Source organism: Symsagittifera roscoffensis, chromosome 6, assembly GCF_963678635.1.
Source record: "Symsagittifera roscoffensis chromosome 6, txSymRosc1.1, whole genome shotgun sequence".
Lineage (NCBI taxonomy): Eukaryota > Metazoa > Xenacoelomorpha > Acoela > Convolutidae > Symsagittifera > Symsagittifera roscoffensis.
The window spans coordinates 31,557,572-31,578,236 of record NC_087067.1 but is presented as its reverse complement, the minus strand read 5'-3'; the positions used below and the strand labels follow the sequence as shown (position 1 = coordinate 31,578,236).

The following is a 20,665-nucleotide window of genomic DNA, read 5'->3' as shown; positions in this document are numbered from 1 at the left end:
AAAAAGGGAAAATGAGCTTTAAATAGTGGAATTGATTGAGACGACTGTTCTCTATTTGTTGAACGGGAAATGAGAATATCAGTCGCGGGTAAAGTGATCTGTCTAGCTGAGCAAATACAGTAGTCATTTCAGCTTTGTTTGGTTGATAGAGTGGCTTCGTTCTTTTTGCAATACGATTCGGCAAAAGTCTTTGATTTGTTTGACACATCTAGGCTATTAAAGATATCATTTTTTCTGCACACCATTCGAAGTTTCAAAAGATATGGAAGCTATGGCATGCGCATAGTTAAGATTGGAAAAGAATTGACAAATTCTGTAATGTTTAGTTGACTTTCAGATAAATTTGCTGTTCAAATATCGATCTAGCGCGACCATCGATAGGAGTGAATTGAAAGTTATGGCGGACTTTGCGTTGCCGAAGATCACGGACAACCCGAATGGGTGGGGACCATGTGCAGTTCCGGAGAAGTTCAAGGACATGCCCTACCAGCCATTCAGCAAGAGCGACCGACTGGGCAAAGTGTCTGACTGGACTCTGAGTGGGAACCAGCTGTACAATGACAAGAAGTACAACAACAAGTACACCTCCCAGTTCTCCACCAGTGGGGCGGGACAGTATGCCTACTACCACGAACACGACGACCACTTCCAGATCGTCGACACCATCAAGCCCAGCAGGTACAACAACTACCACTTTAGTTACCTGATGATCATCGAAGTAATTCATTTATGTTATCCTTTCAAACCTCAATTGATTTTTTGTTTGATTCCTAATTTAAATTTGATGACAACAGAGTCGGAAATAAACTCAGGGGCAGATTTAGGGCCCCCTTTGTACTATTTTGAGATATCCAGGGGAGCACGCGCCGAAAAAACGCCATTTTTTGGTCAAAATTTTTAGAAAAAGTGCCTAAAAACGCCTTTTTTGGCCTGTTTTTCAAAGTTTTTGCCTGCGGCGCAGAAAATTTGTCTAAAACAGGGTCTTTTAGTGCTTTGGCAAAAGCTCGGGAAATCAATTTGGTCGACCTAAAAAAAAAGGTCGACAAAATTTTCAAAATTTTCTTGAAAATCCGCCCTCCCTCCCCTCGAGAAAATCTTAGATCAGCCCCTGAATAAAATTATGGGAAAAAATATGGGAGACCATGGAAAAAAGTGTTATTTGAAAATTCGAAAAGTTTAACGACATCTGAATTTTTTAAAAAGCTCGGCTAGTGGTGTGGCATGTGCTGTGTTATTTCCGTGCTCAGTTACTATTTCAGTGTTGTATACTGTATAAGCTATATCGTTTCAAACAAGTTCATTTTGTTCCGCCCTTTTTGATCGTTTTAGACACACAGGGTAGAACAAAGGCCTGGAAATCATGAGATCAACGAGTGAATCCTGTCCCCGTGTGCATAAAATTGTAGCATAGCACAATACGGGCTGTATGAAGTTTCCTGAAAATCAATATTATGGAAATTGTGTTCAATTTTTTCAAACCAAAAGATATTCAAAAGACATCTTCAAATCTGGGATTCAAGCTTTTTTGAGTGATTATTTGCTGTTTTTGTTCCGACCATTTGAAAAATGTGAAGGATTTTTGTGTTCGGGTTTGTTTTAGTTTTTTCTTTGTTTTGCACGCATTATCAGGTACCACAAATAATAATTGGAATGGGTCGAGTTAAATATCATATTAAAGCCCTTTCAGTCGTGATGCGAACGACGTTAAAAAAAAGAAAAAAATTTCTCAGTGTCGAGAAAAACCGGTTTGAAAATTTTCATTTTAATTTTGAGCTATTAAGGTTTGTCAAAGTAAGCAGACTTATAGCTTATTTAAGCCGCAAAAACTTTGCTTTCCTCGAGTAAAGTTAGTTTTTGAGCTTTTTTAGCGCCATTTTGAGATTCAATAGAAAATTTCTTCAATTTTTTTAACGATTTTATTTGATACTAACAGAAAAAATGATACTAATTTGAAAAAAAAAATGACTATTTTCAAGACTATGGCAGGAACATGCTATGCTATTTGCACAGTAACCGGCTATCCTTGTTATTTTTGTGTTTGCGAATTGCATGTTCATTGTGTTAAATTTCATTATTTTGCTCTCAATTACCCTTTTTGTTCCGACTTTCGATACGAAAGTAACGGAATATTTGTGCTCGGGGTGGTTTTTTTTTCTTCAGACAAATTTCGACTTTTTAACAGGCATTTTTGACGGAATTTTTTCATATCATTCGAAAGCTATTGTTGTCTTGAGCTCAAATTTGAAAAGCTATTTCACCTGTGATCAATTTTCGTAAAGTTATGAGGGTTTAAAGATTGCCATTTTGACCAATTTGGGACAATTAACGCGCGATATAATTCGCGCTATTAACGCGTAAGCGGAGATTTAATCCGTCTTAGAAATCGTCCCAAATTGGTTAAAAGAAGCTTTATTTGCCATAATTGATTTGTTACAAGGAGCGGAATCTATTGTTTTGTACTTTATATGGCAAGTGGGGGGATGATTTTCAAAGAAAAATTTTCAAATTTTAGAAATGTTTTTCATTTTATTTTATTTCATTCAATTTTTTTATGTTGTTTATGTTATTACTGCTCCATAAACGTTAAAAGGCAGTCAGAACTTTCAGGGCTTTGCCCTGATACGAGTAGTCTTGTTTTTATTTGTTAACAGTGACGCCATTTGTTAACAAATCAACCCAGATTATCTATCCATTTTCGAAAAAAACTTGAATTCACTAGGCACAAAATCCGCATATGCTTAACAATGGATTTGGTTCTTTATAGGGCTATTTTGCTAATATGTGTATTTTGTGGATTATTGTGAAAAGAAGTTAGAAAGAGTGAACACAAGAGCGAGCGATATTTGAAAAGGACGTTTTCGTAGCATGTGTTTTGTCCGCTTAAACAAATCGTTTTCAGTGCTGCCTGGTAAAGGCTAATGTTCATCAGGTCTCAGTGGCTGAATGATCTATTGTACTATTGGCAGCAGATAGTAAGCTCGATCACCCATTGTCGAAAGTTTTTTTGCAGGCTTTTCCATTCTGGTTTATTTTCGTATTGTTGATTTTTAACGCTCCTTTTTGCCGTTTTTGTTGCTTGTATCAGCGAAGGTCGTTTAAGTCCGTGTTTATTTTACAAGTTTGTTTTTAAAACTCGATATCGAAGTAATTTTTATGCGTGGATCTTAAATGTTGCTCTCCGAGATTGAAGCATAAAGAGAGTGCAACAATTTACTCTAGATATTTTTCACTTAATGGTTTATTAGCAAAATAGTACATTTGGAACCAATTTTTTTATTGATTTGATTTAATGAAAAGCTTTTTTTGTAACCTAATCAGATTTTTTTGTCTGATGGCTAAATATATTTTTTTCATAGATAATCAATCAAATTTTAGAAACTTAGGCAAGTTGTAATTTTTTTATGAGGGAATATGTTTTATCAGGCCATTCTTCAGAGGAATCGGACGAGGTAGATACAATCCCATGCAGAGAGGAAGGGGCAGGGGAGCGTCTATGCCCAACAGGGGGAGTCAGAACCAGGGCAACTCGAACGCCTGGAGGGGCAACAGTGGCAACCAGCAAAGCAGCAGAGGCTGGCAGAGAGGCAAAATCAGGGGCAACAGGAACCGAAATTGGAACAATAATAACCGCAATCAAGTTTCTAGGAAAGCTTCGGTGGATGTTAAACAAGACTGGGACGAGATTGATTACTACGATTTCCCACGTCTGACTAAACTGAAGCTTCCGGATGTGAACAAACCTGTGGAGCTTGTGACAGCTGGAACACTGGAGTATTATGACCAGAAGTTCGACAGAGTGAACACAAAGAGCGAGCGATACTTGACAGCTATCAACCGAAGGATCCCGACTGTCACGACTACATCGGATCCAGTGATCAGAAGACTGGCCGCCAAACAGGGAAACGTGTTCGCCACTGACATCATATTAGCCACGCTTATGTGTTGCACAAGGTCCGTCTACTCGTGGGATATAGTGGCCACAAAGTTGAAAGGGAAGATATTTTTGGACAAGCGAGAGGACAGTCTGTCATTCGACTGTCTGACTGTGAACGAGACAGCTCACGAGCCGCTCTCGACTGATCCGAATGAGTTGAAAGTTTACTCGGACGAAAGCACTCATGTCAATTACTGTTTTACCCAACAAGTTCTGAAGAAGGAAGGCGATGCTCATAAATTCAAAGAGCCGAATCCCTTCGAAGACGAGGATGACGACGATGAGCCGCAGGATCCTCTGGCACCTATCGGGTATAAGTATAAAATGTGGGACCTTGGCAATGACATTAAACTTGTATGCAGATGCGAGCATGATGCTGTTAGTAAGGGTCCCGATGATAAGACACACTTCCTGACAATCAAAGCTTTGAACGAAGTGGAACATAGAAGCGAATGGCACCAAAAGCTGGACCAGCAAAGTGGAGCGATAATCGCAACTGAGCTGAAAAATAACAGTTTTAAAATTGGAAAGTGGTGTCTTCAGGCGTATCTTTCGGGATCTGATTTCATCAAACTGGGATTCGTGTCGCGGGTCAACCCACGAGATTCGAAAACTCACGAGATCCTGAAAGTGCAGTCGTTCGAGCCAAGTAACTTGGCCACGAGTATCAATTTGAACTTCGACAACTGTTGGGGTATTCTGAGAGCTATAATAGATGCTATTAATAGACAGCCAGAGGAGGCGGGCAAGTATCTGTTGTTAAAGGATCCGAATAAGACTACGATTAGGCTGTACAAGATCCCCATGAATACGTTCTCCGACGACGAGGACGATTCTGAGGAAGAAACTATTCCAGAAGAAAACGAAAAAGAGTGAAAAGAGAAATTGACGGAGTGAATTAATTAATAATATTATGGAGAAATTAAGTGGTATGACGAAGTTAATGCAGGCGTACTTGACATTGCCTCTTTTTATCATTTTTGGAGGTCTTTTTGATACAAATTGAATATCGGCAAAAGTTTAAGTTCGTCTGCCTACTTAGATTCATATGGATGGGAGGTATTTCAGAAGCAAATGAGCGACCTACTGGCGAACTGAACTGCTAATAAGATATGAATGCTATGCTCTCAGTGTAATTTGATGGATGGATATATTTGTATGCTTTTGCTTTCCATTTGCGTGCTGGATTCAGTTGAATTTTCAAACTTTTCCTTTTTATCCCGAGAATTATCTTGTTAAGTGGCAGTGAAATTAGCCAAGAGGAGATAGGTATTCAGTTCTTTTGGTTCTTTTTTATAGAACAGTTTATGCTGAGTTTAATTTAAGCAGCATTTCAAAATGGTTGCTTATGGGAGGATCTCAAGTTTTGATCTCCTGTAAAAAAAAGTCAAAATCTAAAGAAATTTGAGTCTGATATCAAAACTTTGCAATTTCAAACGTTGTCGCCTTCGAACCTTTGATATCAAAGCAGTTTGTTGCAGGGGTTGTATATTTTCTGCAAAACCAAATCATGTATTTTCTAGATCTGTGATGCCTACGCCAGGCTCTGGTTTGTCCAGGGGCTCTGCTCTGGCTGCCTCCTTTGCACGTAATTGGTACCTCATAGACGCCTCCTGGCACCACCCTGTCCATCTAGCCCAGAAATGCTCCACTATTCTACAGGGCAGACACAAGCCACTATTCGCCTGGAAACAAGACTGCGGCGATCATGTGGTCGTCATGAACTGTTCACAGGTGGGCAATTTTATACCTGTACTTTGATCCAGATTGACTAGCGTCATAAAGAGGGATGTTTTAGTACTGGAGCGGGATGCTACATCATTTTTTAGCATCTGCAAAAATCATCTTAGCATTGACTAATTTCTGAAGCTAGGGATTAGTGTATAACATAGCTTTTTCGCAGTTTTTTCGGGTGATAAAACTTCTTTGTTGAATTTTATAATGAGCTGCATGAAATTTACATTTTTACATTAGCGAGCGTGTGAGTTAGCTTGTTTGGTAGCTCTTGGTATTTTTTCGAGCATTGGCAATTAAATAGCAGCTGTAGCTGCTTTTTACTGGCTAGTGGTAGATTAATTTCAAGTGACCATGGCGGAGATGGTAGCACGTGGCACTCCTAATCTCGAGGTAGGAAGAGGTAATCCGGGGGGTAGAGTGTAGAGATAGGTTGAATTTTGTTTTGCGACGCTTCTGCTGCAAAGCATTGGCAATTTTATAGCAACTGTAGCTGCTTCATTGGTCGCTAGGTTAGAACATTTTCAAGAGAACATGCCGGAGATACGAGGACGTGAAATTCATAATCACTAGGGATTACGACTTTCACGTCCTCGTATCCCCGGCATGTTCCGGTAGATGTTTTCCTATTTTCGCCATTTTTTGCTTCTGTTTGCGAAGTGCTGCTTCGCTTCTGTGTGTATTGTGTAGCGCCTCTATTTAAAACTATTTGTGGGTTTGTGTTAGCTTGCAATGTCCGAGTTCGAGTGGGAGTTCCACCGCTTCACTGACCAGAAGACGACCCGGCCAGGCGACAAAGTCATCACATTCGCATGGGAGTTTCTACGCGACAACCCTGGACAAATAGTGAGACGCACCACCAGACTGTATTTGGAAACAAAAAGAATCGACTTCAGGGACGCCTGGCTAACTAGATTGCATTGTTTTAAAGATAAAAATATCCCAGATAATATTTTGAGGAATGTTAATTTTATGCTGCCAAGGAAGAAGGTGCCGCGGAAACTGTCGGAATATTCTCAAGAACAAATCGATAATTTTCCAGTTATTTGGGCCAAAAGTGATCAATACAAGTTTTAGTTTTTATGTTTTTAAGTGTTTTATATACATAAGTCTACTCTAAATGGCAATTGTGGTTTCCTGATGGTTTGAGTTTTTTGGAACAGAAAGCGAATGTTGATATTGCTTTAATTCTGATCCCATTGAAAGAATCCAATGTTTTGAGAGTGTTGTATGATTATGGAGACATGTCCTCGAAGACTACAAAGAAGAAACATGTCACTAGAGAAGCAATAGAGTCCGACCACATCCCCACCAATGGACAGTTCATCGCAAAGGTCAGTCACTCATCAGTAGGAGTTCACTCATCAGTGGGAGGTCAGAAATCTACTTGGCCGAACTTCAGAACTCGTATTTGAAAAGTTTGATTCTGCCAAAAAAAATTAATCAATAACAGTTAATCTTGAATTTTTAAAATTGTTCAATCATTGCATGGTTCCTTGAGATTCGTCTGATACGCCTGATCGAACCACCTTGAAAGGAAACTGATGTATCTAATCCATGTGATGTTTCCAGGTGATTGCGGCGCGTGGCAACAACCTGCATGAAGTGGTGCCGGAATATGGGGATAGGGACGAGAACATTCTGGTGTCCATGCCTCTGAAGTTCAGAAAGACCATCTGGATCAAGCGGGGTGAGTCAGGATCAAAAATGAAATAGTCACAGTATGTGATTTCAAAATCTGTTCTCGAGCTAATACCTGATCACAGAAATTATCCGTCCATCTTACATTTAGTATTAACTCGAAAACAGGTTTTTTTTAGTTTAAGTTGGACGGATAATTTCTGTCATCAATGTGAAAATTGGGGGAAGTTGTGTGGTAGTAGTGTTGTGGGACATGTTTATTAACATTGTTTAGACAACTACGTGATCTGTGACCCGATTGACGAGGGCACAAAAGTGAGAGGAGAGATTTGTGTGTGTCTGTTGGAGGATCACATCAGACATCTGCACGAACGCAAACTGTGGTGAGTTGTCAAACAGATCCGTAGATATAAGTTTTTAATGGTAAATTCCCACTTGAATTGGGGAAAACAACAGTAGTTTAAACTTGTTTACATAATTTGAAACAAATGGTAGGAGATTATTAGGTTTTGCGACCTGTTTCTGATACACTTAAAGAGCAATAATTTTCAGTTATCAAAACGATACATAAAGAAAAGATACGCAAGAGAATCAAACATTATAGACAGACATAAAATAAAAAGTAAAAAATCATCATTTGATTACACCAGACAATGTGCTAACCATGATAGTATCGACAAAATTGACAAGCAAGCAACACAATTTTTTTTCCGCTGAAAAAAAAAAGTTTGCTACCAACAAATAAGCTGCATTTCTAATATTAACCTGAAAAGTACGCATTAGAATTCCCGTATCTAACAAAATAGGTTTTCAAATCAATCAAACTTGATTTTAGCCTGGAGATTTTTAAGATTTACTTAGAGCTGTTTCTCATTTTAATCAACCAGAGTTTGAATTATGTTTTCATCAAATTTAATAATTGCATTACACAACACTCTTATTGTGTTTCAGGCCTTTCAACGATTCTTCTGTTTTTGTATTTTCTGATTTGAGGACCGCTTATTCTGTTTTCTCAAGAGGCTTTACTAATTCAGTTTTGGTTATTGCTGACTTCGAATCTTAATTATGTGAGTCATCTCTTAATATTTCTGCCAGAAGGCTAATCAGCTGTTTTAGATAAATCTCTTCTATTGATAGTAATATCCGCTCACATCGTGCCTCATACACACTGTCAAATTTTCTAAGACTTAAGCATCATCTTCACAGACAGCGTTGGTATTTTTCTTAGTCATTTTTCTCAGTAATAGTTTTGGTGGTACTGTCGTATATAAGTAATCCATATTCGAATACAGGCCCAAGATGTGCTGTAAATTTCAAGTAGTTGTTTTCTTATTAATTATTTCCCTTGTGTATAAAGAATTGCAGCTGCTTTCGGTAATTTTTTTTTGTAAGATGTATATGCTCTTTGAACTTTAAATTGCATCCAATAACCAAACGAATAAAGGTATGCGAACATTTTGATCCGATTTTTTTTTTCAAAATTGGCGATGCTAGTTGTATTTTTGTTCGTACCAAAATAACAATTTTTGTCTTAGCGCTATTTCTCGTCTGTTTAATAGTAGTGAACTAATTATATAACCTTATTAAATCGAGACTGAAATTTGAGTGTGGTTCTTTTCCAATGTTTCCTGTTCTGACAGTGTCATCGTCTATCAAATTTGTTTGCGAGTATTTGATTTGATCAGAAATATCGTTTATATAGATTAAAGAAGTATATGGCCGGGGAAAGAACCTTGTGGCTCTCTCCCCTTAAAATTTTGAAGTTTTAAGATTTGATTGCTTGTTGCACAAAAAAAAACAGTTTGCCGTCTTTCACCAAATTCAAAGTTTGATTTAAATAAATATTGCATTGGTCCGCTTAGTCCATGCTTAAAACTTTTTGTTAACATCAACTGTCGTGAAATTATGTCAAACGCTTTCGTTGAGTCAACGAAGACACTCTGCTTTCAATAACTCAACAAGTGTCGGCTTTTTTCATTTTTTTCCACGAACCAAATATTTGAATGCCTTTCCTAATTTTTTCAGATAAACGTTTTGCGTTTCTAACAAAATTTTGTTCTTTTCCAGGAAAACAATCAATTTTTTTGATTAAGTTTTTCGAAAACGTTCCTTAAAAAATTGGTAAGTTGAAGCAATCAGTTTTTGACTCCTTCTTTGGCACAATGGATTTACTGTAGCAGTTTTAGGACAAACTTGAAAGCGTTTTCTGAAATGGCCCTAATGATTAACAGCGTCAAAAACGATGAAGTGCAGAGCTCTTGGATTTAAATAAATGATAAATAATGCCAAAATTTTTTACGAGAATTTGTTTTTAAGATTTGATTTGAAATTGTTTTGAACGCTTCGCTGGTAATTGTTTGCGACAGCACTACATTCTCCCTACAAAATTGGAGCTACTTTTTGTGATACATTTAAGGAATTGGCTTCTTTTCGTTGCTTCTATAAGCTCGCCAAACTATCATTTGGTGAATTTTTCAGTGTTAAGGACATTTTTTTCGTAATACGTTCTTTCTTAGTATCCTGATTTATCCTTTATAATCATTTTTACAAAAAAAATGCTATCAGTGCATCATTTTATCAGCTTTTCGATAACCCCGTTCATGCATAAAAACGATTGATTTTTTTTTTCAAATGTTCGAGATATTTTCATTTGTCTGCAATTCATTTTGCAGCCAAAATAGCAAATTTAATTTTTTTGTCCGTTTGATTTAGAATTTTCCAGTTTTTATAAAAGTTGATTTCTGTATTCAATAAATCTGTTACTATTTCAGATTTGTAATCTGATGCTGTTATTTGAGTGCTTGTGAAAACTTCATCAATATATGAAGCGGAGTTTTTTAATTCACAAGTATTTAGTAATTATAGGCTCCCGGGATACAACATTCAAAATTTTGTAGTATCCGGATAAATTCTTTTTGCTTTATCATTTTTGCGCAATACGATGAAAGCTCTGCAAATCAAATTTTTGCCAGTTGTTTCAAGTTTTAAGGCTTATAAATACGTAGCTAAATAATTTCAAATAATTTTTCAAGGTTAGTAATTTTCAAAGAATTTATTTTTTTTGCAGTTTGAGTTCCTGTACAAAAATGTCCAAATTTCCCCTTTTCTCGAATTTTTATTATATTTGTCTTATGGTCATTATCTGATATTGATCAATTTCCGTTTTTCTGACCATGTTGTTTTTAATCCCTTTTTAACTCCCGCCCCTTCTTTTCTATATTGTATGTAAATAAATATTGATACTTTTCTAATTTAAAAATTTTTTGGTTGAGTTTTTCAGACTTTTTCGGAAAGCGATTAAGAATCACGTTGTGCTCCATTTCCGAGCTATAGTTCTAAATATGGAAAATTTTGTGATAATTCTCAAATTCTGTAAACAAATCCCTGGTTGGTTTTCCATATTCTTGGAACAATTTAGTGTCTTTCGTTCTAATACACCTACCAAATTCGTATATTTAATTGATCTTTTAATCTCTGAGCTTAGGTTTTTCAGATACTGGTGTTTTATCTAGGACCACTTTTTTTACCAATAGAGAAAAGTTGTTACTCGGAGTATGTCTTGTTATATATAAACCTGGTTAAGCGAGGAAAATCTCTTTTTGGTATTGCATGATTTCTCAGACCAACTGAAGAAGTTGCTTGCTCGAAAGTTCTAATTCGATAATTTGTCCGGCAAATTTTCAGACGGATTCCTTGTAATTTTTCTCTCTCTCCCTCTCTTTGATTTTTCCAGTTACGATCAATATCTTGGTTTTTTTGTATTCTCTGAAGCTCTATTATCGCCTAGGGCTATGAAACTTTCAACCCTCTGCATCAAAAATAACAATACCAGTCATAAGTGAGAATCCTATCTTTCAAAAGCCAAAATCTCTCTGGAATTTCAGGGAAAGATTTCAATCTTCAGTCCCAATCTTCAGTCCAAAAAAGGCAATTAGAATAGTTTAACAATCGTAATCATAATAATTTTCATAAAGTTTAGTTTCAAAAAGTGGATAAATGACTTCTTTGGAGTTAAAGGCATGGTAAATATCAACACTCAGTACCCAAAAAAACGCGATCAGAATATAAAAACAATCAATGTCATGATAATTTTCGTAACCACATGTGATAAAAAACAATTCACGTGTGATTTTAATTTCTGAAATTAAAAGTATTTGTTTTTAATATTGGGGCATTTTCTCGTGCCAAAACTGGAGAAACAAAAGCGCTCAGTTCATCTATTCAAATAATTAACTCGAAATTTTTTTAATCCGACAACTTTTAACAGATCAATTTGACTGTTTATCAGTTTGCCTTTTTTGGTTCCTTTTTTCTTCAACTCATAGACCTATTTTTGCTCTTTTGTATCTAGGAGGTTTCGCATCTCAGTTTTTTTCCGCTCTGCCGTTATCGTTTGCTCCCTCAACGCGAAAATTGTTTTTTATCGGGTTATCTAGCTTTTCGTTTTCAGTTTGGTATTTGACTGGAACGAACACTTCTCACATCTCTATTTTTGCACTTATATTGCAGTTTCTAGTAGACGTTACATATCCCGTACTATTAGCCTCTTGCTTTAATTTTGCTGCTTTTGTTGGATGATAAACATTTAATTATATATGTAGTAGATGATGTACATAAGCTCTTTGATATACATTTGGCGTCCATTCATTGGTTTTTTATCTTGCAGTTTTTCCTACCGTACACTAAATTTTTGTGTTTGAAATATATAAGTTTTGTTATCAAGATAGGCATCAATCCACATGGAAGAGGCCCTCTTCTTGTTAAAATCTGGAATGCTTTTAAACCTACAATATTAATACAATTCGGTTTTCAAAAACTGGACAATAACTTTCACTATATTTCGGTCCAAAAGCATTTCGTCTCGAGCATCAAAAGGTGGGTTCAAGATTAGTTCTCTATCATTTTGGATCTACTTTCCATGCTCTCTCAATGGGTCATTCATTTCAAAAACAAGTCTACGTAAATTTTTTACCTCGTCCTGAAGAAATTTGGTTTTCTTTTCGTCCTCATCCGTTAGGTTTCACCAGTCTTTGGGTTGTCCCATCCTCGACTCCCTCCATATCCATATCATACCTGAATCCAATTTGTTGATTTCGACTGAAATTAAACAATTGTATAAGCAAGTCAATAACATAAATTAAATGAATTGTTTGAAATAGCTTTTAATTTTTCAGCGTTCAATAAACGGCCTTTTTATTACACACAGATTTTTAGCGTTCAAGCAAAATTGGAGGTGAACTGTCTGTCACGAATAGTTTCTCTGTCGATGAAGAATGATTAGAACTCGCAAATTCAATCTTCTTGAAATTTTAAAGAAATGAAATGTTTTGAACATGAGGAGCAATGTGTAAGTGGCTATCGAGTAATTTCTATCTTTCTAATTTTAGACTGTTAGATTGAATTTCGTCGACTGATATCTAGCCAGTACCTCAGTTTTCAATTTTTTCTGCATTTTGGTTTACGCTTCTTAAAAAACCAAAGCAAAACAAGACTCTCCTTTTTTCAATTTTTCTCTGGATTTGATTACTGATTTTGCGAATCAGTTCCAACTGCTTTGAAATTAAAATGAACATTTCATTCTTCTTGTGCTGTATGCTTGAAAGAACCAACTTTTGCGAGTCAACTCAAGCTTTTTTTTAGGTTTAATTTTAAGGTCTTCGAATATCTTGCTCAATAGACTAACTTTTTGCGAATAGCTTCAATCTAACAGTTTCAAATTTTTATCGATGGATTAGCCTTTATGAAAATCAAATTTGGCAAATTGATTTACGCAACGTGAATTTTTTTAAAAAAAACTAGTAATGTTAGAATATGAAACGGATCTGTGATTAACTCGGGGTATTGCGAAGTTGAATTGCTTTAATAATGTTTGCCAAAAACTATACTAATGTGAATTGATCGAAGAATTCATAAAAAAATTATCGATGTATCGACTTATATTATTAGGCTTTTTACTAGCAAGCGTTTGCCAAGCGGAATAAAGACTTTGTTTCGGGTTAACAACTTCTATAACCAAATCAGTTGATTAATTTGATAGGCTGATTTATAGTCAATTCAATTTCCTTGGTTTCTCCGGCATCCTTAGTCTAGTAGTAATAACTACGCTGTAAACCGAAAATTTTACCACTTTCTAAACCGAAAGTTTTCAGTTTCAAAAAAATTGTCGACCTATTGTCTGTCTATTTTGTCGGCTTAATTGCAGTGCCACGTCACAGATGTTTCTTGTGCTGTGAGCCAGTTCACTATGGTTGTAAGTTTTGTGGATTAAGATTCATGGATATAGTCAATACTGCTATAAAGGTATTGGTGAATTTTTTTCAGGAAAATCCTTTTTCACGCTAAAATTTAATTTTTCATGGTTAACTTTTGATTTCCTTTTAATTTTGTTTGTTTCCTTTTGTTGAAAGGAAGGCAAACTCCACTATCGAGCAGCAAAAGTGTAAAAGTAACGAAAAACCTGATCAATTTCTAGTTTCGAAGGTGGGTATTATTTTCAGGTTTTCCAAGGGAATGAAGAACTTACGGATTGATCCCTTTTTCTCAATGTTCTTATTTTTATCATTTATCAACAAAGTGTGGCGATATTTTTTTCTCTAAGAGCTCCCATGCCATATGTTTTTTCTTTGGAGTTCGAAAGTTCAAGTTTTGCGAAAAAAAAACAAGTCAGTATTGTTCATAGGCGGAGACGTTGAGTTTTAGACTACCAGAAATTTATAACTCGACAAGTTTTTACAACGATTTTTGTCGGCTTTTTCGCCGATCGATGAAATATTTAAACGCTGGCGATTTTAATTCTTAATGTGATTTTCTCAAATTAGACTTAAAGACGAGCATTTGGAATTGTGTGTTTGCTTTTTTCGGAACTTCTCGAAAACAGGTTTTGACTTAATGGCTTTCAATTTATTTTCTGTGTGCTAGCTTGCATTGCTAAATTTGTAGTGGCGCGAAGCTCCTGGTCGGCTCTGCGTGTGACTTGCGTTTCACTTGACACATTTTGTTCTTATGTTGACATGCTAAAATGTTTAAACTGTTTATGGAAGTACGTTTTCATTATGCGTCTGTTTAGGTGCGACTGATATAACTCTAATGTGCAGTTGAATGCTGCCAGATTCTAGAGACTAGTGCCTTCAAGATTTTAAACCCAGTGGTTATGGAGATATGAGCTTTTTTTTATAAAATAATTTGAAAGCTGAGTAAATTAAGAGTTTGTAATTTAACACATTTTGATGACCCAGTCTATTTTGCGGTTGCTGTCCGTAGCTGCGACGCACGCAAAAAAAAACAAATGAGAAAAAATGGTTTTCGAATTTTAATGTGAAATTGGACTAAAATTGATCTGCTTCTGCCCTATGGAGGTATTATTGATAAATCTAAAAAATACTTGAGAATAGTGGATGTAACATAATTTAGATAACTCTACTAGTTCTTCAAAATCATTTTCTAGAAAACATAATTTTATAACAGTTGTCGAATTTTTCAGGCCAGCCAAATTCGAAAATGCTGTGAAACCAGCTTCCAAAACTGACCAGTCGTATTTGAGTGCAGACATTCCGCTACCACCATCTTCAGACGAAGACAGCCAATCAGAAGACGAGGATGGAGCTAGCAAGCAGCAGCAGTCTGACCTGTTCGAAACTGTGAACATGAACAGAATGAATCAGCAGGAAGAACAAGAACTTACCAGCTCTGAAAGTGAAGATGATTAAATTGGTCAAAAACTTCTTGATATAAACATGTTGCAGACTAATAATCTTTTTTTTTCACTTGGCAGTGATAGAAATAATAGCTTGAAATAAAATGATGATGTTTTTAGATAGTCTACTCAATATACGAAAATATTCACTGTATCCAAATGTTCAAATGTCTATATCAAGAAAATTTGATACTTTAATAAATTATCACGTTCTATTAAAGTATTTAGAGTAGACTAACTAAAAATTAACGAACGTTTTTTTTCTGAGAGAGGAGCGTGCTAGCTGCTTCATTTTGCTTATCGTTCATTTTCAAACGTTCATCGAAAAAATTTGCTGCTCCAAAAAAAATTGTAGAATCGACAGTTACGCTAGCAAGCGCAGTGTTATTTTGAGGATCTACTTTTAGGTGAAAGCATTCATTTTTTCGATCCGTGTAATCATTTGCAAGCTTACAGCGCATGTGGTCGAGTAGTTTAGACAATCCTATTCTGAAAAAATAAGCTTGTACGTTCTGCAGAGATCAAGAATAGTTATCTTTTAAGGCGTTCCTTACACGTGCGACAGCATTTGTCTTGTAATCGGGAAATAGATTTTTTTTGTAAATAAATTAAGTCTTTGAACAATTCCTGATGATTTATGCAACATTATGAACTTCCACTCTCTATCCCACTTGGTCGAACCTGCTTTGCACACTGAATTTGTCCATTGTTTGTTTGGTTTGGAATCCGATAAGTAACTATTATAACATTCAGCTCTAATGAGCTGTTTAAAGAAAAAATGTTGCTTCTAAAAAATTTAAGAACTTTAAGTTACACTAGAAAGCGTAGCGTAATAATGAATATTTAACTTTTTTCAGCGTACTAAATTATAAGCATTTGTTGTTCTTCTATTCTATTACTGGCCTACAATCTTATAGATCATGTTGTTGAGTGGTTACGGTTAGGACATTTAAGCTACATTATTCAAAAAACAGCCAAAAAAGATTCAAATGCAAATTTGAGTGGGAAAATTTTTAGAGATTAAAAAGCTTGATCTAATTTTTTTTGAATATTTTCGGAGTCTGCGGCTCGAATTTTTAGAGATCAAGCTTTTTAATCTCTAAAAATTTTCCTACTCAATTTTGCAATTGAATCTTTTTTAGCCGTTTTTTGAATAATGTAGCTTCGATTGTATCCAACCCTGTGCCGTAAATTTCATGACCTAAAATTACCGAAATTTGGTTGTGCTGAATTGACTGAAACAAAACAGGTTCCAAAGGACTGAAAATTGGCGTCATATATTATGCTAAAAAAAAGTAGTTTTAAAACGAAAACGGTATTTGTTATAAAGTTTCAGAACAAAATACGTAATAATGGTAGTTTATATACATGAACAAGAATTTGATTTGAACCCACCCGTTTTTAAACTGCCGTTTTTTCATGTGATAAAACTATTAAGCTCTTTTGGTTTTATTCTGACTCTTTCGTTTTTGAGTGTCTCGTTTCATTTTTGGACATTGAAGCCATCATAAACCAGGATCGGTAAATAACCGTGTCTAATTTCTTTTTTCAAGTTTTTCATTTATAATTGCTCGATTTTATTCGTTTGCTTTAAGAGAAGTAATTTTCAAAAAATGCAGCCTGCAAATAAGCAATATGATGGAATTTGTACAATTTTTTTCAAGCGCAAGTTGGAATCTACCGAAGTTTTTCATAAAGTCCATTTGATATCCAGTTTAGGCCGTAAAACCTTTATTAATATAGCAAAGTTCATAAGTAATTGCCCCAGAACAACTAAATTATTCAGATATGTGAAATATGTCCTTAAAACGACAAGAAATTGAAATAAATTTTTATTTTTGAATACCTTTTTACAAAAAATATTCATACTAAAAATAACAAGCATTGAAAAAATTTCAGTATTCTTAACTTTTTTCTACAGAATTTTTTGAATTTCGAGTTGTTTAATTTACTGCTTCCAAAAAATTTAAAATCGTCAATTATACTAGCAAGCGCAGTGGTATTTTAAAAAACTTTTTAATTAAAAGAATTAATTTTTTCGATCCGTTTAATTGTTTGCAAGCTTACAACGGATCGGGATGATCTTTATTATTTCGTGTGCTAAACGTTCAGAAAATTCTGCTAAGATTAACATATTTTTGGCCTTCGTCTACAGTGTTATCCGCTGTTTTTCGTCCCATAATCTAGCACTTGGTGTTTGACCAATAAAAACCAAAACTACTGATAATATTTGATCTCTTTTAATTTTATAGATTATTCGTTGTTTTCCGGCAGCTAATGCAATAAAACTAGATAGTTTTTTGTCTGATTGAAATTTTAGACAAACTTATTTTACATCTTAGAATGACATTGTCGTTCAGTTTTTAAAATTACACATGACATACATGTGGACAAAATTATTTTTATTTCTTCTAAACTCTCATTGATCAATTCACCACACCATCTATCTAAAAAGAGAAATTTTCAAACAAAGCAACTCTCTTGAAAAAAAAACATTTACATAACCAAAGTTTTAGTTATAAAACAATCCGCTTTTTTTATAATTGTAAAAATAATTTTCAATTTATATTGCTATGACTACTTTGACAAAAAAAAATCTAACCAGATTCTCTAATACAAATTAATGTTCAGGAACATATTTTACTCTAAATAAACGAAACCTCAACGAAAAGTCTCAATTGTACATAACAAAAGTTCCGTAGTTTTTCCGATCTGCGACAGTTAAGTTCAAAGGCAATGATGAAAAAAATCCCAGAACCTGTTTTAAAACAAGAATTCATTTATGTTTCTATTTTACTTGGATGTCCTGTTCAAATTTCCATTCTCAGTTGAATATGGGTTTAGCTTAAAATATGAACAATTGATGACGGAAAGTTGATTTTTTAAGGTAAAGTCTGATGCTGGAACAGTCAACTTCCTGTTGGAAATTTTTTGATTTTTTAGTGCAACTTGATACTCTGAATAAAATTGGTTGACTGGCGCTCAAAAAAGGAGTAAATTATTTGTGATCATTTTTTGCCAAATAAGAAGGCTGCAAAAACTGCCAATTTTACCCATCTTTTGATACTTTTTTTAGTTTTGAAGACATTTGGTTTCATGACTAGTTTAGTGTGGTTCAATTTTTTAGTGGTTCCTAAAAGCATTTGACGTTCTCAAATCCTTTCAACGTGCAATATCGTACAAAAACTGTTTTCATGCTTATTTTTTTGTGCTAGGGAGTGTAGCCATGAAGCGGAAGCACCGCTACTCACTTCAAAAATGAGAAAAGCAAAAATTTTGTAAGATAAGCGAAATTTGCAAGGTATTATGATATGTAACTTCATCCATTCCTTTGATTAGTTTTGGTATCTGATTTTGCGTGGGGAAACAAAAAAAGAATTAACACTAAAACACCCGAATAAAAAATGTCGCCACATTTTTCAAATGGTCCGCACACAAAATTGCTGCTTAATAACCAAGCGTTTAACCAGCTGAAAGGCTGAAAATTAATTCCGATTTAAAATTGCGCACTATTTCTTAAACTGTGCACTACTTTTTTATTTGACAACGTGCAATAAGCTTACAATAATGACAACGTCCTTTTAACTTACAAAAAATGCTTTCAAGCTTATTCAGTCGTGCATAGGGATTGTGTTCATAACACTGAAACATTACTACTCACTTCAAAAAATGAGGATAGCAAAAATTTTGCAAGATCAAAAAATTTTTTGATTTTTTAGTGCAACTTGATACTCTGAATAAAATTGGTTGACTGGCGCTCAAAAAAGGAGTAAATTATTTGTGATCATTTTTTGCCAAATAAGAAGGCTGCAAAAACTGCCAATTTTACCCATCTTTTGATACTTTTTTTAGTTTTGAAGACATTTGGTTTCATGACTAGTTTAGTGTGGTTCAATTTTTTAGTGGTTCCTAAAAGCATTTGACGTTCTCAAATCCTTTCAACGTGCAATATCGTACAAAAACTGTTTTCATGCTTATTTTTTTGTGCTAGGGAGTGTAGCCATGAAGCGGAAGCACCGCTACTCACTTCAAAAATGAGAAAAGCAAAAATTTTGTAAGATAAGCGAAATTTGCAAGGTATTATGATATGTAACTTCATCCATTCCTTTGATTAGTTTTGGTATCTGATTTTGCGTGGGGAAACAAAAAAAGAATTAACACTAAAACACCCGAATAAAAAATGTCGCCACATTTTTCAAATGGTCCGCACACAAAATTGCTGCTTAATAACCAAGCGTTTAACCAGCTGAAAGGCTGAAAATTAATTCCGATTTAAAATTGCGCACTATTTCTTAAACTGTGCACTACTTTTTTATTTGACAACGTGCAATAAGCTTACAATAATGACAACGTCCTTTTAACTTACAAAAAATGCTTTCAAGCTTATTCAGTCGTGCATAGGGATTGTGTTCATAACACTGAAACATTACTACTCACTTCAAAAAATGAGGATAGCAAAAATTTTGCAAGATAAGCCCCTGGGGCTATTGCAAGATAAGCCACTCCTTTTTTCACTATATGCTCGATGTTTGTTTGGTTTGGAATCCAATTAGTAGCAAGTATCACAATTCAGCTCTAGTTAAATGTAAAAACAAAAATATGTGGCTTCTAAGAAAATAAAATTTTAGAATTACACTAGGAAGCGTTGCTATTTTTTCAGCATTATAAATTATAAGCTTTTGTTCTTTTATCCGATTATCTGTCTACAAGCTTATAGACCATTATTTTGAGTAGTTAGGACATTTGTGTCTCAAATGAAAGTGTGCGGTTCGAATTTTCGACACTTTTTATTCTCATAAAATTTTTCTACTCATTTGTGCATTTTGAATCTTTTTTAGTCGTTTTGTCGCTTGTTTTTTTGTTTTTGAATATTGTAGCTTCGACTTTGTCCAACCCTGTGCCGTAACATTTGTGAACTAAATTTGTCCCGAAAACAGATATTTGTTTTGTGGTTGAATCTACTGATACAATTTCGGTTCCAAGAAATTGTGAAAAATGACTTTATATTAATTGATTTTTTTAAATTTATTTTTGAAACAAACATGGAAATTAAAAATGGTATTTGTTATAAACTTTCAAAACATATTACATAACAGCTGCATTAAATGTACTTCATAAAATTTAAAAAAAAAAATGATTTTATTTTAAACCTATCCGTTTTTAATTGGCGTTTTTAGCGTCATTAGCTAAATATTTATTAGGTTCTGTATTATTTTCGTTTTTTTTTGTAAATCTTCCATTTCTATTTACTCGTTGCTTTTCCCGACATGATGTGACATTCTAGCCATCGAAAATCATGACCAGTAAAAGCCATGCGTCTGATACTAAAAACCGTGCGTTTGTTTCAATTTTTGCTTGAAAGACTTAAAAAGTTGCTCGATATGATTCGTTTGCTTTAAGAACCAAAAAAATTTCAAAAATTTCCAGCATTTACATATTCAATAAGACTATCTGCAAAATTTTCTTTTTTTATGGGAAGATTTTGACATTTATTGAAATTTCTATCATAAATTCAATTTTTTATATGCAGCTTACGCTGAACATTTATATTACTGCAGGCAAAATCCGTAAGTAATTGCCTCAAAACAATTAAATAATTCAAAAATCTCAAATATGTGCCTTATAATGCTAAAACTTTAAAATAAACATTTCATTTCCAAAAA

The 20,665-nt window shown here is 34.6% G+C and overlaps 3 protein-coding genes across 3 annotated transcripts; all 3 read left to right on the top strand.

Moving 5' to 3' along the window:
• The first annotated feature begins 329 nt into the window (after positions 1–329).
• LOC134848300 (eukaryotic translation initiation factor 3 subunit D-like) lies at positions 330–5,143 on the top strand. The gene is made up of 2 exons (XM_063865695.1): positions 330–678; positions 3,424–5,143. Exons 1-2 carry the CDS (start codon positions 398–400, stop codon positions 4,808–4,810), a joined length of 1,668 nt encoding a protein of 555 aa, XP_063721765.1. The 5' UTR covers positions 330–397; the 3' UTR covers positions 4,811–5,143.
• Positions 5,144–5,453: 310 nt separating this feature from the next.
• On the top strand, positions 5,454–6,751 carry LOC134848294 (large ribosomal subunit protein uL13m-like). Its single transcript, XM_063865688.1, has 2 exons — positions 5,454–5,668; positions 6,395–6,751. Exons 1-2 carry the CDS (start codon positions 5,465–5,467, stop codon positions 6,743–6,745), a joined length of 555 nt encoding a protein of 184 aa, XP_063721758.1. The 5' UTR covers positions 5,454–5,464; the 3' UTR covers positions 6,746–6,751.
• A 118-nt stretch (positions 6,752–6,869) lies between these two features.
• On the top strand, positions 6,870–15,153 carry LOC134848296 (probable RNA-binding protein EIF1AD). The gene is made up of 4 exons (XM_063865689.1): positions 6,870–7,002; positions 7,241–7,358; positions 7,584–7,692; positions 14,790–15,153. Exons 1-4 carry the CDS (start codon positions 6,913–6,915, stop codon positions 15,013–15,015), a joined length of 543 nt encoding a protein of 180 aa, XP_063721759.1. The 5' UTR covers positions 6,870–6,912; the 3' UTR covers positions 15,016–15,153.
• The last annotated feature ends 5,512 nt before the right edge of the window (positions 15,154–20,665 follow it).

Bases quoted from the DNA above. Each gene is read 5' to 3' on its own strand.
- LOC134848300 (XM_063865695.1), top strand. From the start codon at position 398: ATGGCGGACTTTGCGTTGCCGAAGATCACGGACAACCCGAATGGGTGG. The intron at 679-3,423 runs GTACAACAACTA...ATGTTTTATCAG, and splicing joins GACACCATCAAGCCCAGCAG to GCCATTCTTCAGAGGAATCG.
- LOC134848294 (XM_063865688.1), top strand. From the start codon at position 5,465: ATGCCTACGCCAGGCTCTGGTTTGTCCAGGGGCTCTGCTCTGGCTGCC. The intron at 5,669-6,394 runs GTGGGCAATTTT...GGTTTGTGTTAG, and splicing joins TCGTCATGAACTGTTCACAG to CTTGCAATGTCCGAGTTCGA.
- LOC134848296 (XM_063865689.1), top strand. From the start codon at position 6,913: ATGTCCTCGAAGACTACAAAGAAGAAACATGTCACTAGAGAAGCAATA. The intron at 7,359-7,583 runs GTGAGTCAGGAT...AACATTGTTTAG, and splicing joins GACCATCTGGATCAAGCGGG to ACAACTACGTGATCTGTGAC. The intron at 7,693-14,789 runs GTGAGTTGTCAA...CGAATTTTTCAG, and splicing joins CTGCACGAACGCAAACTGTG to GCCAGCCAAATTCGAAAATG.